Genomic DNA, 21,114 nt, shown 5'->3' on the forward strand with positions numbered 1-21,114 from the left:
GTCAGAGCTCCATGGAAACGGGAAGCACACTCGAAAAAACTTTTGAGAGCAAAATGTCCATCAAAATTAATATATATTTAATTATATGCTTTATTTAGTTGGTAATTGTTGTATAATTGCAATATTACTAATTGCTAACACATGTAGCAAGGTTGTGTGAATTCCTTTGGACAACCTGGAGGATGTTTTGGAGACTAGGACGCTAAAGAAGGACAAATAAAACTATTAAAAACTATTTTCTCCTGGTTGCAATTGGGCGTTTAAATAAGGCTGGGTGACCTGTTTGTGTTGTTTGACTGCTGCCTGCAAAATCATTTGCTCCACTGGGGTTAACAAAAGAGAACCTTGAACCTTGAAACATTTCTTTACCAAATTCAGCCTGTGAGGTGTTTTTAAAATAACTCACCATGTTACTGGAAAACAGCTTGTCCACGATTATGGCAGCCTGAAAAAGACAAATTAAACGTCATATTTGTAACTTGTCTGTGAAGGTTCCAGTTATATCCAAAAAGTGTTTAACCTCCTCCTGAAACCGTGCGGTGTCCTAATACGAGGGACATTAATTTTTAGGTTTGCTGCAGCTTCTTCCTCTTCATTTAAACCTGTTGTCCTCATAAGTGGACGCTTTAGTCTGCCATCTATAGGCAGAAAAGGGTCAACACACTACTCGGTTTAAGAACAAAGGTGGACAAGGTACAAAACCTCATCAAATTCTACGTTTGAAAATTGTTTATTTATACTTATTAACTTTTATAGTTTGACATCACATGAAAAATTAACAAATTTTATCACTAATTAGCAAGAACTCGTTTAAGGATGGTGGGATTTCATTGTTTGCAATTCTGTTTTTGCTCGAAAATGTTCAGGAATTGTAAAAATAGTTTTATAATTTCTTACACACTGGTGACTTAATTGTATTATATAGCAAAATAATCCCTGTGTCCACATATGAGGACATTTAAAAAAAAAATACCTTGGAGAAATGCTCACCAGACAAGAGCTCGGGCCTCAGGAGGTTAAAAATGGGGCGAGATTTGTGGAGTTTACAAATGAACCTTAAACTCCTCCACCATCGTCAAGTCCATTTCTTAAACGCTTTCTGGAAAACGTGATTTCACCGTTAACTAGAACATAAGAGCTGTAGATTGTGGGTTTGAAGATGTTGACGAAGACTCCCGACGACATCTAAAACCAGGACAACAGCTGTGACGCTGAGGTAAAAGTAAAAAAAAAAAAGGCTCGATTTCAGATCCAGATCAGAGCAGCTCCACCAGCTGCTACGAAACCCAACCAACCTCCTACAACAGACAGAGGTTTGTGCAGCGAAGTGGACGGAGCAAACCCCCAACTCACTGAAACCTAAACCTCCACCTTATATCACAGGAAACAGCCACTGGTATGAGGCGTCCTCGTATGGGGACATAAGGTTTTTAGGTCTGGCTTCATTTAGACCCGTTGTCCTCATAAGTGGACGTCTTTATCTGCCACCTAGTGGTAGCAAAGTGTCATGATAGCAGGATAGTGGGTGTTTCAGCGAAATCATTATTTTTATTTTAAAACTTTTCTATCTACGCTTATTAACGTCTCATTACATCCTCACCAACTCCATCACCACCACCAACTGAGGCTAATCCACTTTTCCAAATCCATACTAGTTCATTTAGATCATTGTTGAGTCCAGTTGTCCTTAATTTGATATGATAATCCACATTTTTCCAGGTCTGTCTGTATTTACTGATACATTAAACCATGTTTTTACCACTCAGGGGGGCGTGGCCTCAGGCGGCAGTTAATTTATTATTTTGTTGTTTAACCTCCTGGGACCTGTTAATTTCTATTGGTAGAATTTGTGTGTCATAACAAACCAGAAAAGTTACTAAGCATAAAAAAAACAAGTATCAGCTGTTAAATTACATGAGGTTTGATGTCCCCATACGAGGACGCAGGGTCTCAGGTGGATATACAATAAATATATTTTTTTGTATATTTGCATTTTATTGTATTTTATCTCAGTTTATTTATATTTTATGCAACAAACACCAAGGCAATCTCCTTGCATATGCAAATACACTTTTTTTTATGTAAAAAAGTCTTTTTTGATTCTGGCTCTGATCCCAAACTGATCAATTATCTGTTTGGGATGATTCACATTCTGGAAACATCCTGTTTCCAGACACTAGAGGACCCCCTCATAAGGCTCACGTCCATTCTCCAATGAGTCACAACTGTGTTGGAGGCACAAGATGAGACCTACACAATGTTGAGAAGGTGGTCATAATGTCGGTGTATACGCTTTAACGTAAAGTTACCTGAGTAGGACTGAAGGAGACGGAGTTGATGTCGGGGAAGATGGCGAGCAGCTGCTGCACCGTGAGGCCCTGCAGGAAGTTGACCCCGAGCGAGGGCAGGAGGGGGGCCAGCGCCGTCAGCCTCTCAGGGCTCAGGGCCGAGGGAACCTGCAGCTCTGTGTGGTTCAGCAGCAGGTTGGAAACCTGGAGAGACGAGGTTCAGAATCAGAAGAAGGTTGGGAGACTCCTGGATAACAAAAAAAGAAACCCGTGTGGAGGTTTTTCCTACCAGGTGGCTGGGCAGAACGATTCCTTTGTGGGTGCAGTTCATGACGGCGTCCCGGATGACGCTGAAGGCCGCGGTGTTCTTGTAGACGAGGAGGTCCTCCGGGTCGGCCAGGCACAAGATGTCACCCAGCCTAAAACCACGAAGACAGAACAGAACTCTGGATATTTATGCAGTTACATCTATATTTACACTGGTTATAGGATAAATAACCATAATTTACTGGATATACGAGGCATTAAAAGTGAATTATTAGTGCAGTTGTTTTACATAGTAGCAGAATTAAATGTTTACGATTTAAATATTTACAAATATGAGTTTTTTTTTGTAAATTGTACAGAATTTGATATAATTTTATTGTTTTTTGAAACAAATTTGGATAATGTCAAAAATGTAACTGATCAGGGCTCTTTTTTTATATGCATGTGTGTCTTAGTTTGTTTGATCCACGAGGGAAATTACTTGGTAACAGTAGCTTAGTTGCACATACAAGTAAACACACAAGAAAGATAAAATAAAATAAGATTAAAATAAAATAAATAAAAAATAAATATTATCTAGTAAAAAAATAAATAAACTAAATTACAGAATTAGTATTATGAACAAATGCACAAAAGTAAAATAGTGTCCAAGGTGATATTATTTAATTAACTTAATTTGATGTCAGATGCTGTTAACACATTTTGGATGTATCTTTTTTTTCTGTATTTCAGTTAAAAAATGAAAATAAAATATTCAGTAAATATATATATGCTCATTTTAAGGTTTTATTTGTATGTATAGGATCTACAACAGGGAGTCAATATTCAGATGTCTCAGTTTATGTGATGGAAGCGTCTGTTTACAGGACATTTTTTAATAGAGATTTATTTCCTATAATATAAAAAAATCATTGAGTCTGTGAAGGTTCTCAGTCATACAGATATAAACAAACAGTCTTTTTCTATATATTATTATGTTTTTTTCTTGTTTGTCAAGTTCCTAATGTCTATAAAAAAAAATAAAAAAATAAAAACATTGACCAACCTGATGAAGTCCTGCGCCGTCAGGTTCCTGTAGGAGCCGATGAGTTTTCTTGCTATGAATTCCTGCTTCAGAGGCGTCAGAGTGTTTCTCTGCAACACGTCCAACCCGTCCAACAGCTGCAGGGATTTAAATATCATTTAAATATGTGAAAGATTTCTTGAAAACTAGTCGTCGTCCATTAACTGAATATATGAATAAATGAATAAATGACTTTTAATTAAATTATGTGAAACATGTAAGCTTTATATATAAGGGGAATATACACTGTACCTTACAAAAGACATATCTTAAACATCTCAGACATCTTATACAGTATTTATATATCTTGTATAGTTTCACATATATACTCATGTACTCTCTTTAAACTGATTTATATTAAGACAATGTTTATTTATCCCTGTTTGGGAAATTTCCTGTCACAGTAACTCAGAATTACGTAAGAATATATTCAAAAAACAATAAAAGACAATATCATTTTGAAAGAAAGTACAAAATATACAAGAATACACAGCACTCTGACAGAGAGTATATATATTTTATTTTAGTATTATATTTTCTTATTTATATTATTTTTATTTATATGTTAAACATATAAATATTAAAATAATGATATATTATTGATTTATTATTAGTTTATTTATTTAATGATTTATGTTATTTTTATTGAATATTTGAATATATATATATACTTTTGTATATTTTCCATGTAACTTACTTATATTGATGCAATAGTCTTATTTTGTATTATTTTATTTTATTTTAATTACAAATTTCTTTTCTATCTACCTCATCTGAATTTTAATTAATAATAATAATAATACTTTGTTGGGGAAATTGTTTGCATACATCAAAAGAACAAGGTTAAAACGTGCCAAAAAAACAAATAAAAAGAAAAGTTATATCACAGCTATTAAATTATTAAACATTGCTGAAGCATAATTAGCTCATAATCAAGGAATTATGAAATGACTGTGAAATGTAGATATGTGTGTAATTATGTTTTATTATCTTCTATTGTAACTACACTAGATATTATACTCTATGTTTTACTTTAATATTTAGCTCAGTGCTAAGCTTCCTTGGCAGACTTCAATAAAAGGGCAATTAAGTGTATTTTCCCGCAGAATTTAAACTTTACTTCAAACTAAACTTTTCCTTCAGGAGCTTCTTTTAAACTCTGAGCGCTGACAGGTCAGGAACCTTGTATCTCCTGGTCATTCTTAATTCATGCCTTCCTCCATCTTTACTTATTGAACATTGGCCACAAGCATAAGGCAGAGAAAGAGGAGTCTGTGCTTTCTTTTGACCAGTATGTGACGAGCTGTCCCCCCCCCCCTCGCCGGGCCCTCGGGGGCTAATCGGGGCCGGTCTCGGGTTTCTCAGCCAGGTGTCAGAGCTCAGAGCGGACTGTTACCTGAGCAGCCGAGAGGTGTTGGAAGATCTGGAAGGGCAGGTAAGTGATCAGGTTTCCGGTGTCTCTGATGAGCGACTGATGACCTGCGGTGATGTTGGAGGGGGTCATGACTTTGCTGTACCACAAACCGAACGCCTGCCGCTGGACCAGACTCATTCTGTCCAGGTTTCTGTTGATGGTCTCCACCCTACAGGGAAAAAAATAAAAGAATAAATATTTACAATTTATAGCGTGGTGTGAAGTTAGGGGACGGGTCTACTTTCTTTAAATTAATTGTTTTATATGTTAGAAAGTATACATGTAATGCTTTTCAATGCATTTTGTTTAATTACATTTTGTTTTTTATTTTTTATTTTATTTACTTTTATTTTTATTTTTATTGCATTTAATTTTATTTATTTTGCTTACATTATTGCATTTTATTTTATTTAGTTTTATTCATTTTGCTAAGGTTTTATTTGTCACATAAAAAACACACAGCACACAAGGTAAAAAAATATATATAAGTATTAATTTATGAATGAGAAAGAATAAAATAAAATAACATAAGACTGAATAACGCTGAATATAAACTGTAAAAGTTTATATATATATATATATTGTATATATATATATACATTTACAATATTGCAGCTGTGTCAATAATGTGCAAGTGTATTACGTTTGAAGGTTTATTTTGTTTTTTTAAATTTTTATCTATTAATTCACGTTCATCTTTAATTCATTCTTTTTTTTTATTTTGCACGTTTTAATAATTTTTTATGGTCATTCTTAATCCCCCATGTGCTGTTAGCTAGAAATGTACATAGACATTTGTGTAATTTATTTTTATTTTTTAAATTTTTATGTGTCAGATAATTTTTTTAATTTATTTTGCACGTTTCATTTATTTTAATTTTTTTTATTATCGTATTTTTTTAAACTTACTTATATTGTTGGTATTTTAATTCCCCTCTTTAAAAAACTGAAACAATGAGCAGGAGACGTAAAAAGCTCTCCTGTTAGTTTATAGGGAAACAGAAATGTTGGACTTAACTGACCTGAATCTATTAATACTAATAAACACTTAATATCTAATATGTTAAATCTACATTAAAATATATATTTTAATGTTTTCCTGTAAATAAATATTCAGATTATGTTAATTTATTATCATAAAATGAGCATATTATCCAGAATGTAAAAACATGGACTGTGGTGAGGAATAGACTGAAATCTAAATCTGTGAACCAGTTTCATTTCTCTGTATAATCCATGTTCCTCGGTGACACATCAGTAACGTAGTGACGTATGAAGGAGAGTGAGACCACATGATTGAATCAAAATGATGCTCAGTGACGATAAAAACCCAGAAAACTAATTAACCGAGTAAATAAAACTGAGTGGGATCTCCTGCTTTTGAAACGGCCTCATGCTAAAGTTACCTTATTAATGTTGGATGTGAGACGGGTATCAGGACAAAACCACATTTGCTGCTGAGAGCGGCGCATGTCACTCAGCGTTATCTAACTGGACCGGTGCATTTAAAAATGCAACAAAACAGCAAACGACGATGACTGAGCACATTAGAGGATATATGAATGAAAACCTGCATGTGACACAGACGCAGTAACTAAAGATCTAAGAGGAACAAGATCATACGTGTAAAATCTAATCGAGACACAAGAACAAGACGTGCACCGATCAGCCACAACATTATGACCACTGACAGGAAAATTAAATAACATTTAAACCATCTTGTGATAATTAAATGTCCTGCTGGGAAACTTGTGGACCTGGTTTCATTCATGTGGATGTTACTTAGACATGTGATGTGCTGCATATTGTCTGCTGCTGTTGGCTAGGCTAGTTAGCTGGTGTCTTCTTGTTGGTTGCTAGCTGGTAGCTGACTGTTAGCCTGCTGGTTGGTTTACAGGCGGACTAAGCTTTTAAATGTGTTTTGTCTGGGATCATGGCTCAAGGGTTTGTAACATCTTATCCTGTGTAATAACGAATATATAACTACGACAGAAAACACAAAACAGTATAAATCAAACGACAATAACCAATATAGTCTCAAAAATAAAGCACATAAATGATACATCTATACAGTTACTTTTGATGCACTTATCTGTATGTGACTATAGGAATTTTATAGTAACTTTTTAAAATAAAATCTACTACTGACGTGTCTGACATTACATAGGAGCTTAATCCAACCCCAAAGAATAATGTACAGTCCTCATCATACAGTTTTTTTTGTGGCCTTGAAAACACCACATGACACGTCTACGAACAAAAACCTGAAAATTCTATGTGTTCATGAAAAAAGTAGTAATATTAGACGTATTTGACTTTATGCATGAACATCAAAAGACAATATTTTAATTTATCCTCCACATTTAGACGTGATAACTATATATGTATCTCACTTACACTGGCACGGAAACAACAACGGAGAACCAATCAGGCTGCTCTATTCTGTGCAATTTGAAGTTTAATTTTCTTGTCATGAGCTCTCTATCATTTCATACGTCTTCACTTCCCCCGTGTGATTGCTGCCTTTTTTACTCGTTGCTTTGTGGACGTTGGATTTGCTCAGTTTTAGGAAGTAAAGACTTTCTGAGTCTCGCGTTTGAGTCCCTCAAACACTAAATTATAAATGGTCTTGCTCTTATATAGCGCTTTTCTACCTACTCAAAGGTACTCAAAGCGCTTTTACAGTCAGAGACACATCCACCCATTCGCACACACATTCACACACCAGCGCCAGTTGCACTGGGAGCAACTGGGGGTTCAGTGTCTTGCTCAAGGACACTTCGGCATATGGCACACTCGGGGGATCGTACCGCTAACCCTTCGGTTCATGGACAATCCGCTCTACCTACTGAGCCATAGCCGCCCCCCACTAGGGGCATTACGTTAGGAAGGTGGTCATAATGTTATGCCTGATCGGTTTAAGAGGTTTTGGGGCAGGTTGATGGGGCCGGGGCCACAAATGATGGAGCTCTGCAGGTTAGAAACACACATGTGCTCACAAGAAGACAGGAAAGCACAAGAGGAGAGGGAACACACAGGTAATAAAAAGCTATGGAGTATTAGTACAATGCATGAGAAGTAAGTCCGTCATGAAAAGTCCCCCAGCAGCTTAGACCTACACTGTCTTCCTTTGCAAATATTCCAGTAGGAATAATCCCAACATAAAAAAGGGAAACTTTACAGAAAACAACTTTCATTTATCCAGGAGAAGCACAAAACAGATGCTGTTAGAGCAGGTTACACTGATAAACGTATGGGACCTGGATGAATAGATAATGACTTACACATTGATGTTGTTCTGCAGGGAGGGCAGAGCCTGGATGTTCACCAGGGAGGCTGCAGCCAGCAGGGGGGCCAGGTCAGAGAAGAGTTTACCATCCGAGGGGAGGTGGGTCTGGAACAGCACTGACACCATGGTGGACAGGTACCTATCAGACACCTGGGAAAACAAGAAGCAAGAAGAGTCAGCGAGAACTAACCCCTAAACAGACCCAACAGAAAGCGAGCGCTGATTCACCTTCAGCGTGTTCTTGTTGCTGTTGTAGTACTGGAGGATCATCCTGACGGTGCTGATGTGAGCTGCACTGAGCACCGGCCTCAGGATGACCAGCGGTAAACTGAAGTACTCCTGCACGCGAGGCAGCGCGAAGTTTAAACAAAGGTAAACAAAGGTAAACGAAGGTAAACGAAGGCACGCATTTAATAAATTCATGCACTCAGAAAAAACACGGTGTCGTCACCTTGATGAGAAGCAGTTCATCGCTGGACACTTCCCTCTGAGTCTGCAGCAGGTTGGTCAGTATGGTCTGCAAAAAAAGGAAACACATGCACACAAATAAGAGGTTGCACTGTGTGAAGTGACTAATATATATATATATAGTTTAATATAGAACACTAAACTATATATATATATTATATTATCATCATTTTGCATTACAAAAATATGTTGGATTCATGTCAATGTGTATTTTAAGAAATTTGTGGGGGAAAATTTTTAAAAATACATAAAAAATGTCCAATCAACCAAAGATTTTGTGACCCCCCCTGCAGTACCTCTGCGGACCCCTAGGGGTCTGCTGTAGACCTGTGTTCTACAAAATTCACTTGCAACTTGAAATACACATTATATGTGTACATCAGATGATAGTGATAATTCATTGGACAAATTGAGTCAAAAATCAATATTAATTCAGTTGTTCACGGCCCAAAACATGACTTTTTCTTTTAAAATCAATATTGTAGCAGAAGAAAAACATGACATACATGACACAAAGATCCAGAACTGAACTAATATTGCATCTTTTTTCTTAGCAAACTTCATGTTGTTCATTAAATCTTAACATTTTCATGATGTACTTGTTCTTCTCTGCACTAAAATAAAGTGAAACCTTTTCGATTTGTCATTATTTATAGGTTATTGTGCAATTATGTCACTGATCCATCGGACTAAAATGACCTAAAATGGGTTTGATAGCCCTTGTAACAGAGGAATTAACAGAAACCTAAAACCTGAGCAACCTCCTCATTGCAATCGTCAAATCAGGGTGAGAGTGTGTGGAGATTACAGGAAGAGCAATTCAAGGATTAATCAGAGAGTCAGAGTGGAACCCGACACCACAGCCTGTACGCTGCCGGTCGGCGGCTAAAGCGTGACGCTAACGGTAAATGATATGAGGAATAATTAGATGAATTATAAAAGTCGATGAGATGTGCTACACAGAAACGGACGTGAATAAAAGATGAGGGAGAATCTGTGTTGACACCGTGATGAAACACGCTCCCTGTTTATTCCCACGGGAAATAATGTAATAAAGCTTTAGTTACTAAACAAACACACACACGCGATGCTCAGCCTCGCGTATTGTATTGAGTCCTATGTCTTCAAGGATCAACGTGGTCCTGGAGGAATGTCCTGATGTATGCACCAATCTGCCATAACATTATGACCACTTTCCTAATATTGTGTAGGTCTTCCTTCATAGAGTGGACATGGGCCTTCTGGGGGTGTCATGTGGTGTCTGGCAACACAATGTTGTTATTCTTGAGGGGAGGGGCCAGATAATTGATCAGTTTGGGATCTAGTGAAGTTGGAGGCCATGTCAACACCTTGTGCTGTTCTTCATGTTTTTTTTTTAGTTGTTCCTAAAGCGTTTTTGTGGAGTTGTGGAGTTTTGAGTGTCATTGCTATGGGGGGGAGGTCTCTGGTCTGGTCTAGGTGGGTGCTACATGTCTTATGTAACATCCACATGAATGAATGAATACCAGGTCCAAACATTTCCCAGCAGAACACTGAATCGTCACAAGATGGTCTAGTCAAAACTGAAAACCAACCAGCAGGCTAGCGGTGAGCCACCAGCTAGCAACCAACAAGAAGACACCAGCTAACTAGCCTAGCCAGCGGCAGCAGGCAGTATGCTGCACATCACATGTCTTATGTAACATCCACATGAATGAATGAACGCCAGGACCAAACATTTCCCAGCAGAACTCTGAATTGTCACAAGATGGTTTAAATGTTATTTACTTCTCCTGTCAGTGGTCATAATGTTATGGCTGATCGCTGTAGGGTTGAAATGACAATAAAAAACCTCTTTTACCTTTGACCTAGTTGTTAGCATTGATAGCAAATGCAACTAAATATATATTTTTATTTACATAAACATAAGTGCATTCGTTCACGTTGATGCTAATGCTACTGCAAAGTTTGGTTCTTCCACTAGAAATTATAAACTACAGTCCAGATATTATGTTTGTTTTGTTTCTGATTATCTGATTGGATAATCCACCTACCCCAAAGCACTGCAGCAGGACCCTCTTCTCATTCGCGTTGTTTTCCCTCTTGAAGAACTGAACCAAAGACTTGAGGACACTTGTCCTTATGATCTCCGTGATGTGCCACGTGGAGCCCTGGACCCCCTCCAGGCTCAGCAGGACGACCACCGTGGTGCTAACAGCGTGGTCCAACACCGTAGCCACCGGCGGAGTCAGCAGATCCTCCACCCTGGACCTCACGTTCTCCGCCCAGCAGCGCACTATGGACTGCAGCACCATGTTCTGGGTGGCGCAAGGCTGGCAGGCGGTGGCGTAGAGGCCCGAGCAGCTCCAGTTGAACTGCTGCACCAGGTTTCTTTCCAGGCAGAAGTTGGGGTCTTGGCCGGTGCTGGCGTTGGTGCTGCTGGTGGTGGTGTAGTTGGTGTAGGTGGAGCACATTTTGCTCACCCACATGCTGGACGGCTCCCGGGACAGAAAAAAGAGAAGACCAGCACTGGGGCAGACGGATGACACAAAGTTGATCTGGTCGTGCTCCCAGCACTGGGTCAGGAGCGCAGCATCCGGAGGATTTACGCTCCAGCTGGAGTAGCGGCACCGATCAGCCACTTTAAATCCGGTCGCGCCTCCTTCCTGTCCCCCGCCGTTACCCCCGGGAGCCACCGACGGGTTGGAGTGGTTGGCGCAGTGCTGTATTAACCACTTGTTGTCCTGGTTGACCAGCAGATTCTGGAGGACCGACTCGTTGGCGCAGACTTTGGAGGTGAAGTTCAGAGCGTCGAGCTCGGCGCAGAGAGCGAGCTCGGTCATGTCCACGACGATGGGACGCGTCCAGTCAGAGTATCTGCAAACCTGCAGGACGAATGATGGTCACGTCAGAAACTGTGAACTGCTCACTGTGCATGTTCTCTGCTGTGTGTCGCAGATATTAGTACTAATGGACAGAAACATTTTCAACACTGTATTATCTTTTGACTAAATCAGACTAAATCCTTTTTGCATCTTGAGTTTCAATCTAATTAGAATAAGAATGATTTCTGAGTTACTATTTCCTTTGGCACGTTTTGCACTAGGCATCATCTGGGCCAGACTAGACTAGACTAGACTAAACTAGATGAGATTAGATTAGACTAGACTAGACTAGACTAGACTAGACAAAAACAAAATTAGATTAGATTAGACTAGACTACAGTAGACTAGACTAGACTAGACTAAACTAGACTAGACTAGAATAGATTAGATTAGATTAGATTAGATTAGACTAGACTAGACTAGACTAGATTAGATTAGATTAGATTAGATTAGATTAGATTAGATTAGACTAGACTAGAATAGAATAGATTAGATTAGATTATTAGATCAGCCCAGATTAGATTGGATTAGACTAGATCAGACTCGATTAAACTAGATTAGACTAGACTAGATTAGATTAGATTAGATTAGATTAGATTAGATTAGATTAGATTAGATTAGATAAAATTAGATTAGATTAGATTAGACTAGACTAGACTAGACTAGACTAGACTAGACTAGACTAGACTAGATTAGATTAGATTAGATTAGATTAGATTAGACTAGAATAGATTAGATTAGATTAGATTAGATTAGATTAGATTAGATTAGATTAGATTAGACTAGACTAGACTAGACTAGAATAGAATAGATTAGAATAGATTAGAATAGATTAGACTAGACTATACTAAACTAGATTAGATTAGATCAGATCAGATCAGATCAGACTAGACTAGACTAGACTAGACTAGACTAGACTACAATAGATTAGATTAGATTATTAGATCAGCCCAGATTAGATTGGATTAGACTAGATCAGACTCGATTAAATTAGATTAGACTAGACTAGACGAGACTAGATTAGATTAGATTAGATTAGATGAGATGAGATGAGATGAGATGAGATGAGATGAGATGAGATGAGATGAGATGATTAAACTGTATCAAGGTTTGGGTAACAAATACTACTAAGTTAAATAAAAGGTTGAAGTGGTGGAGGCTGAATGTAGATAACAACAAACATGAATAATGACAAAACAATGATGATAAATTAAAGGAGTTTGTTCATTTCTTGGGAGAAACATTGTTGATGACTCATCCTGCACTCGGGTGTGTGTACTCCCCCTTTTCTTTTCTTTCCTACAGGAAACACTTCTGCAAAATATTACACCTCCTCTAGCAAAATACCCTTCATCCTTTTTTTTGTGCTAGTTAATTATATTTAGTCTTGACAGATTAGAGTCATCTGTGTTAAATACCGACCTGGGGTGACATGGTTATTTCCTCGATGTCTGTGCAGACTGACGTCAGCCATTGGTTCTGAGGGTTTTCCAGCAGCTTTTCGAACACAGACGCCTTGCAGCAGACATTCTTCTGAAAGTTGACCTGATCGTGCTGCCAGCAGAGTCCAACGACCGAATCGTCCACCAGCCGTATCCCCCACGTTTGGTAGTCGCACCAGCCTGCGATGTCGAAGGCTTGGGACGGCTCAGGGGTCTGGAAGTTCATCGAGGTCCTGCAGTGTTCATCAAGCCAGGCTATTTTTTTATTAACCAGGAGTCTGTTGAGAAATGTGGCGTTGGAGCAAACGTGTTTGTTGAAGCCGCTCTGATCGAAGAGGATGCACTTGGACAAGACTTCTGTGGTAAGCTGCATCGGGTCGCGCCACTCTGAGTAAAGACAGGAGTCTAGCTGTAAGGAATTCGGGTCAGGGATCGGTGGCGGAGGGGGCATGTTCGTGCAGTTGGGCATAATCTGCCAGTTGCCCGGGTTGGAGATTACGAGCATTAAGAATCCAGTGTGCTCACAGATGAGAGCGGTGATTCTTGGCCTGTCCAGGGTCATGCAGAACTCCAGCAGCGTGGAGTCCACAAGGAACCCGGGTTGGTCGATCCACTGCTCGTACAAGCAGAACTGACCGACCAGGTACGCGGGGTCCGCAGAGGAGTTGGCGCAGTACCCGAGGATCCAGCTGTTGGCCCTGTCTGAGAGCAGCTTCCGCATCAGCAAAGCGTTGCTGCACACTTGCCTCTCGAACTCGGCGCGTTCGTTGTCGCTGCACAAGGAAACGAGGACGGCGTCCACCGCGCCGTTCTCCAGCCAGCCGTTGAAGTTGCAGGCGAGCAGTTTGAGGTTGGAGGCTTCTCTGGCCGCTCGGCGAGGCGCGGCGCGAGGCTCGGACAGAGGGGTCACGGCGCCGCAGTCGGCGGACGACCGGCCCACGAGAGGGGACACCAGGGCCTGAATGACGTAGCACATGTTGCTCCAGGCCCTCTCCATCTGGTCGGGGCCGAGGGCGCTGAGCGCCTGGCACAACGTGAACACGGACGCAGACGAGCCCGCCCCAGAACCGGCCAGGACGTCGGCGCACAGCGTGTCGTTGAGCGTCGCCAGGTTGCGGCGGTCGCACAGGACCTCGTAGTTGACGTCGGTGTGGTTTTGGGACGCGCTGCGTCGGAGGCCGGAGGGCAAGACGCCGGGGGGGTTGCGGCACTCGGGACCCGGATACGAGTACAGAGACTCCTCTGGAGGCAGGAAGATATCCAGGAGGATGTCAACGAGCGAGGCACTGAGAGACCAGCTCACGTTGTGCTTCATTCCCCTAAACAAAACAGGCGTTTGATACTTGTTACAGATTATATCATGACACTATGGCATTTATAAAAAAGCAGATTTAGTTTAGTTTAGTTTACACTTGCTCCAGCTGCTGTGTATGGAAATCTAAATTAAAGGAGTGAAGTTTTATTTTAACTTTAAACTATTCTTAGACTTAGACTTTAATGATGCCACAGGGGAAATTGCTTGGTCATAGTAGCTTAGTTGTCGTTAATTTACAACAGGTATCTCTTGAAAATAAGTCCTTGTGACTCAGTGAGATTTACCTGTATAAATAAAAATTGAATAATAATGATAATAATAATAATTGTACATGAAAACAAAACTTAAAACACAAGTATAAAGAAATTTTAAATAAAGTAAAAATAAAATATAAGTATCGTCTAGTAAAATAAAATAGAAAGTGGTGTAAGCAAAATAATATCATAATATATAATAATAATAATGATGATATTATATAAAAATATTATTGCTACACGTCAATTTTTTTTTCAAGGATAGATTCTGTCATTTTAGGTTTAATATAATATTGACATATATTCAAGCGTCTATTTTCTCAGAGAAGTTATTCGACACTATAGAATCAGGATGTGACATCATGATGACTACAAGTTGCCATGCCAACCGCTCCATGAAGCAGTCCCGTAGAACCGTGAGAGTTGTAATAAATAAATAAACAGATAAATAAAAAGTATGGTGTATAATCTGACATGTCCTTGTAAATGGTACTGATCAGATTCTGGCTCCAAAATCGTCTCCAAAGATGGCGCCGCCCGTATCTCCAGGAAAATAGCATCAGTTTGGTCAATGGAAGGAAGTGGGGCCACGGTGTCCATATTTATATACAGTCTATGATCAGGTGGGATTTCTTGTTGCTAGCTTTTAAGGGTCATGGAAGATCTGGCATGAGAGAGGCTTTGTTCATCTTTAAGACTCCTGGAGGATCACATTTTGAGGGGCCACAACCAGTTACACCTGACAGGCTGTTAACAATGACCTCTATTTAGCGGCAGGCTCGCCACGTCTCATCTGTTGCCTTTTGAATTAAACCCCTTTTTTTGTAACTCTGTCATGTGTCTCCACTCTATGTTAGAGCCCTCGAGCCGGGTGGTAAAACACTCTACAGGGCAGCTTTAAAAACTACTCACCACATAATGAGCTGCTTGAGATCTCCTGCAGAACAAAGAAGGAAAACAAAGCAATTATCAGGGATGGATTAGAAATGAACCGCATTGTACACTGACAAAAGTCAATCTAATCATGTGTAATTTTAACATATTTAAGCCTGTTAACAATAAAAATGTTGAAGATTTTTCTCATTAACAAGCTTCATGTAAGTGGCTTAAAAAATATTCTTATGCATCAGTGCACACGCTTTGTATTTACTTTGCTCCAACTGAGGCCTGATGTAATGAATTTTGTGGGAGACTGGACTTTAAGGTAAATTAATGTTAGTGATATAGTTGGTTAATTATTGCAGTCTTTCAGATTTTATACTGTAGTAATGAATACATAAAATAACTGGAGACTCTTGATGTAATTTGAAATTAACAATAGCAAATGGCAAACTTACAATAGCAAATTACTTTTAATGGGAAACTAATGTTAGCAAGTTGTTTTAAAATACTAGATTCAAATTTATTTCCAAGATAACGTTTGCTAATGACTATAATTTAAAGTAAGAAGAGGCGTGCTTTTTCCTCTGCGTAACGTTAGCTTATGGAGCTAACACTGGTTAGCCATTAGCTAACGCCAGTTAACCGTTACATTACACCGTTAGCCGTTAGCTAACACCGGTTAGCCGTAAGATTACACCGGATAGCTAACACCAGTTAGCCTTTAGCTAACACCAGTTAGCCGTTGGATTACACCGTTAGCCGTTAGATTACACCGTTTAGCCGTTATCTGACACCAGTTAGCCGTAGATCAAAGAAGAGTAGTGTTTGTTGGTACAACATTAATTCTGCAAGTAAAGTCAGTTTACTATTATTAATGTTTATTTCGTAATTGTTGTTATTTGCCTGTTAGCTGTGTGCTGTTGCCTTTCTTGGCCATTTCACCCTTGTGAAAGAAGTCTTAATTGCAATGGGTCTTTTTATCTGGTTAAATAAATGTGAATAATAATAATAATAATAATAATAATAGTAATAGTAATAATTAATGTACTTTTGCAGATGATGACAGTTTACTTTTACAAGTTGACTTTACTGGCAAAAGCAAACTGACATAATCTGCAAAGGTAAATTGATTTTACTCACAGAATTAATGTTGTACCAGCAATGACTACTCTTGTTTGATCTATGGGATAAAATTATGCAAAAAGTTGCCTTACTTTTTTTTAAGTAGATGGATCAATGTATTTTTATCAGAGTATAAAGCCGGTTTACTCTTATTAACCTCCTGAGACCCCGCATCCTCATATGGGGACATAAAGTTTTAGGTTTTATTGCAGCTTATTCAGCCTCATTTAAACCCATTGTCCTCTTGAGTGGACGCTTTGGTCTGCAATCTAGTCATCTAGTCGGTGTAAAAACATGATAGCGAATTCATTCTGCCGTTGATCACAGGACAAAAATATAAAGGTAGACAACATCATTCAGTTTTAATGGTTAAAACATTTATGTTTCCGTATTAACGTTTCTAGTTTTATACGACATGCAAATTTAACCCATTTTATCAACAGCAATGCGCTAGAACGTTGCTAATTAGCAAGTACTCATTTGAGGACATTGGGAATTCATAGTTCTGTCTTTGCTCAGCCATGTTCAGGTATTAAAATAAACAGTTTTACATGTTGTTACACATTGAGTGACTTTATTATACTAAAAATAATGAAATAATCCCAGTATCCCATTGATGCTTGTTTTGTTTTTTTCCAAAAACTACTACTTCCTGTTGAAAGATGATGCTTAGTTTTTAGACGTCTCAGGTCCTACTAATCCCAACTACCTTGGAGAAATTAAAAATGCAGACCCAATAAAAGCTCGGGCCTCAGGAGGTTAAAGAGGTTTGCCGTACCTTGTTCACAGGTGTCTGTTTGGTCTAGAAATGGGACCCTGATTCCAAATTGTAGAGCTATTCGGATGTAGTCCATCGGTGCCTGGAGAAACGTCGCCATGAACTTTAAGGCGTAGGTGACGGCGGTATCTATGATGCCGCTGACGGTCGCCCTGGACGTCTCCGAGAGGGACAGGCTGGACAGCATGTTTATGACCGCCTGCTGAAAACCACCCAGCGTCGTAGTCAGGTCGCCCATTCTGAGGTAGGTCCCGAAGAAGCCGTCCGAGCCTCCGTCACCAGAGGGTGGGGCGCAGGTCTGGGATCTCAGGGAAGACAGGAAGGTCAACAGCGGCTGCCCCAGCTCCAGAGATACCGTCTTGGTCAGCTCTGCCTCCAGTCCACAGTCCTGCCTCCCAGACAGAATGCAAACTAATATTCTGGGAAGGTCATCCATGAATCTCGCTCTGGCCAGCGGTGGGAAGAGGCCGTACAGGTTACTCAAGGTGTCGTAGTACGTGTCGGAGCTGCCTCCGCTCTCGTCTGTATCTGGGACGCTAAAGCTGCGAGGTTTCGCTCCGGACAAAGAGTGGATTTGATCGATGACTTTCTCGATGTCTGCCTCCAGCGTATCTGCATCGTCAGGACTCTGGGTAGTTTGTCTTTCAATTAATCTGGATTGTGAATGCGCTAGCTCGACGTCACAGAGGATCCCTGGAGATATTCAGGAAAAAAAATCAAACAGTTCATTTAACATTCTTGTTTTAAATCTTCATTCTAACCCCCAACGACAAAGAGAACCCAATTAAACAAATTCAGCAGAAACATTCTGCTTTTGAGTTTGTTTTTTTCAAGATGTTGGTGGTTTCCCTCATCAACTGATGCTTCAGGTCCTTCAACAACATTTCTATTGGATTAAGGTCAGAACTTTGACTTGTTCCTAAACATTCATCTTGTTCTTTAACCGTTCTTTAGGAACCACTTGTGTTCGTGGGCTTGTTGTCTTGATGCATGACTGAGTTTCTCTTCACATTCAGCTCATGGAATCATGTCCTGACGTTTTCTTCTAGGGTTCACTGGTAGAATTCAGAATTCATGGAGTCCATCAATGATGACAAGACGTCCTGGTCCAGAAGCATCAAAAGAGGCCGAAACCAGCACATTAGCGCCCCCATGTTTCATGGAGGGATGAGGTTCTGATGCTGGAATTCAGTGATGACGCCTCTAATTTTAACCAAACTACTCTACTCTGGTCTCATCTGTCCACTAAACATTGTCCCACATGTTCTTTGTGGACAGAGAGCAGTGTCTTTGGTTGTTGAGTGGATTCATCAACATGAACATCAGCCAATGTAAGAGAGGCCTTTAGCTGCTTAGAAGTTCCCCTGGGTTCCTCTGGTTCCTCTCCCACTATGATGGAGTGATGTTTGTTGGTGGACCACTCCTGTGGAGGGGAACAGTCGTCTTCAATCTGACTCTCTGTGGATTATTTGTGGATTCAAAACTCTTTACGGGTGGTTTTCTAACCTTTTCCAGCCTGATGAGCAGCAACAACTCTTTTTTTTTTTAACTCCTCACAAAGCTCCTTTGTCCGTTGTCATCATACACTTCAACACAAACATGTGTTGTGAAGATCAGACTGAGACAAATCCCTGATTTATAGAAACTAAACCAGGAACTGAACAGGTCTCATCACATTGATGGAAACACTTCTCAACAAACTGATTGTAATTTGGCCTTGAAATGAAGTTGTAATCCTACAGGTGCACCTCATTTTCTTAAATAAAAAAGCACAGAAGCATCATGTTTAACTTGTTTAACTGGGTTCTGTTTGTCTACTTTCAGGACTTTTGCGAAAATCCTCTTTTGTTTTGAGTCACTTTTATGCAGAAACGTAGATTTGAAGCTTCTTTTAGCAAATTTAAGAAAGAAAAAATTGAACACTTTAGAAAAAATGCAGTGAAAGAGAAGAAAAGAATAGAAGAATCTGACTGACAAACGTTCATTAAGACGTGTTCATAAGGCTCAGTTAATAGTTTATCATCATCACATATTTATCTTAGGACATTCTCACCTCGATTGCAACAATAATAATTCTGTACTCACCAAGTAGGATCATATAAACAGCTGGAGACCACCACATCATTTTAAGCGTCCTCAGATGCAACCACTCCAAATAAAATAAATAGTAACACAAGGACACACTCTATCCCTTGGCTGTGGAGGAAATATTGAGCTGAGGCAGAACAGGCTTCATACTTGTCGACAGGACCGAGTCAGTCTTCACAGACCCAACACATCCGGCTTCGTTCTGATCCGACTCACCTCGGGAGTCAAACCTGCAACCCTACACCCGGTCTGCAAGCAGCGTAATTAAGGACACGGGTAAAAGGAGAAAAGTAGGTGCGAAACGAGGGCTGTGAAAAGCAGAAGGGATTTCAGCAACAAGCACGGCCCCCCGGGCGCTGCATTATTAATCGAGTGTGTTGATTAACTCCTCCGTCTGAAACCCGAGTCCCGTCAGAGGAGACGAGAGACGCCAAGGCCGATGCTGGAGGAGCCGCATGACGTCCACAGAAAATACTACGACACACAAGCTGGTGTTTAGGATGTGGAGTTATACATCAAGGTGTCGGTGAAGACGCTGGAAGTTTAAGAAGTGTATTAAGAAGGAGAGAAAATGGAGAAAAATCGGAAAAACTTTACCAATAAATCCTTTAATTAAGGAATAATAAAAATAAAGATGTCTTTACGTTGTGAAATTCAGGGAAAACTGTCTGGAAATTTTCAATTTAATATGATGATAAAATTATATGGCTACTATACTAAGAGCTATTAATGGGGAAACAACAACTTAAGTTAAAGAATAATTTAAAAAAACAAATTTTTTTTTTAATGGGAAATTCAGGGATAGTTCTTAAGTTTTCTCTTTAATAAATACCATTTTAAAAAGCCAATTAACTCATTATTAATACGTGTAAGGTTACCAGGGTCTTTAAAAACCATCTTGAAAAATTGATAAAACTTTATGGCTACTGTACTGGTAACTGTTTTTAGGGAAATTACACTTAAATATATTTTTTATTGTAAATTCAGGGGTAGTTTTTACATTTTCTGGCAAAATTCTATAAATATAATTTTAAAAAGTCAATTAACCATTAGTAATACGAGTAAGGACACCAGACTCTTTAAAAATCATCATCATCAATGAATTTAGATAGGGAAGGTGTTTTAAAGAGTGATTCCAACTATAAAAATTATACATAAAGAGACCTGTTTATTTTGGGATAATTCAGGAGTAGTTTTTAAGTTTTCTAGTATCTTTTTTTTCTTTAAACTACAGTGAACACACATTAATAAATGTAAGTTTTAAAAAGTCATTTAATAAAAGTAAGATAACAGGGTCTTTTAAAACTCTTTTAAACTAATAAATCAATATGGCTGCTGTACTGGTTATGGTTTTTATTCCTTTTATGTTGAAATTCAGGGACAGTTTTTATGTTTTCGGGCAAAATGAAATAAAATTTTACTTAAGTATAATAATAAGAGTAAGGACACCATCATGAAAAGTGATAAAATTATACTAATAAATTCCAAATTTACACAGGTTTAGGGTATTTAGAGAGTCATAGAAACTTAAATAAATATCACCTTTAATAGAACAATTTTAAAACATTCAGTGATAATTT

The 21,114-nt window shown here is 39.1% G+C and overlaps 1 protein-coding gene across 1 annotated transcript in view; it reads right to left on the reverse strand.

Annotated features, from left to right (window-relative positions):
- The window catches only part of strc1 (stereocilin 1), a 32,334-nt gene extending 12,148 nt beyond the window's left edge, over positions 1-20,186 (reverse strand). Inside the window, exons 1-13 of the mRNA XM_047580044.1 lie at positions 19,532-20,186; positions 17,447-18,139; positions 15,577-15,601; positions 13,076-14,414; positions 10,823-11,653; positions 8,773-8,838; positions 8,550-8,660; positions 8,317-8,471; positions 5,015-5,201; positions 3,601-3,716; positions 2,578-2,707; positions 2,310-2,492; positions 407-445 (exon numbers count right to left, since the gene is read on the reverse strand). Coding sequence (XP_047436000.1) covers positions 407-445; positions 2,310-2,492; positions 2,578-2,707; positions 3,601-3,716; positions 5,015-5,201; positions 8,317-8,471; positions 8,550-8,660; positions 8,773-8,838; positions 10,823-11,653; positions 13,076-14,414; positions 15,577-15,601; positions 17,447-18,139; positions 19,532-19,571 — 3,915 coding nt within the window. The 5' untranslated portion in view covers positions 19,572-20,186. The remainder of the gene's footprint in view (positions 1-406; positions 446-2,309; positions 2,493-2,577; positions 2,708-3,600; positions 3,717-5,014; positions 5,202-8,316; positions 8,472-8,549; positions 8,661-8,772; positions 8,839-10,822; positions 11,654-13,075; positions 14,415-15,576; positions 15,602-17,446; positions 18,140-19,531) is intronic.
- Positions 20,187-21,114: the final 928 nt, after the last annotated feature.

The sequence above is a fragment of the Mugil cephalus genome, chromosome 3 (assembly GCF_022458985.1).
Source record: "Mugil cephalus isolate CIBA_MC_2020 chromosome 3, CIBA_Mcephalus_1.1, whole genome shotgun sequence".
NCBI lineage: Eukaryota > Metazoa > Chordata > Actinopteri > Mugiliformes > Mugilidae > Mugil > Mugil cephalus.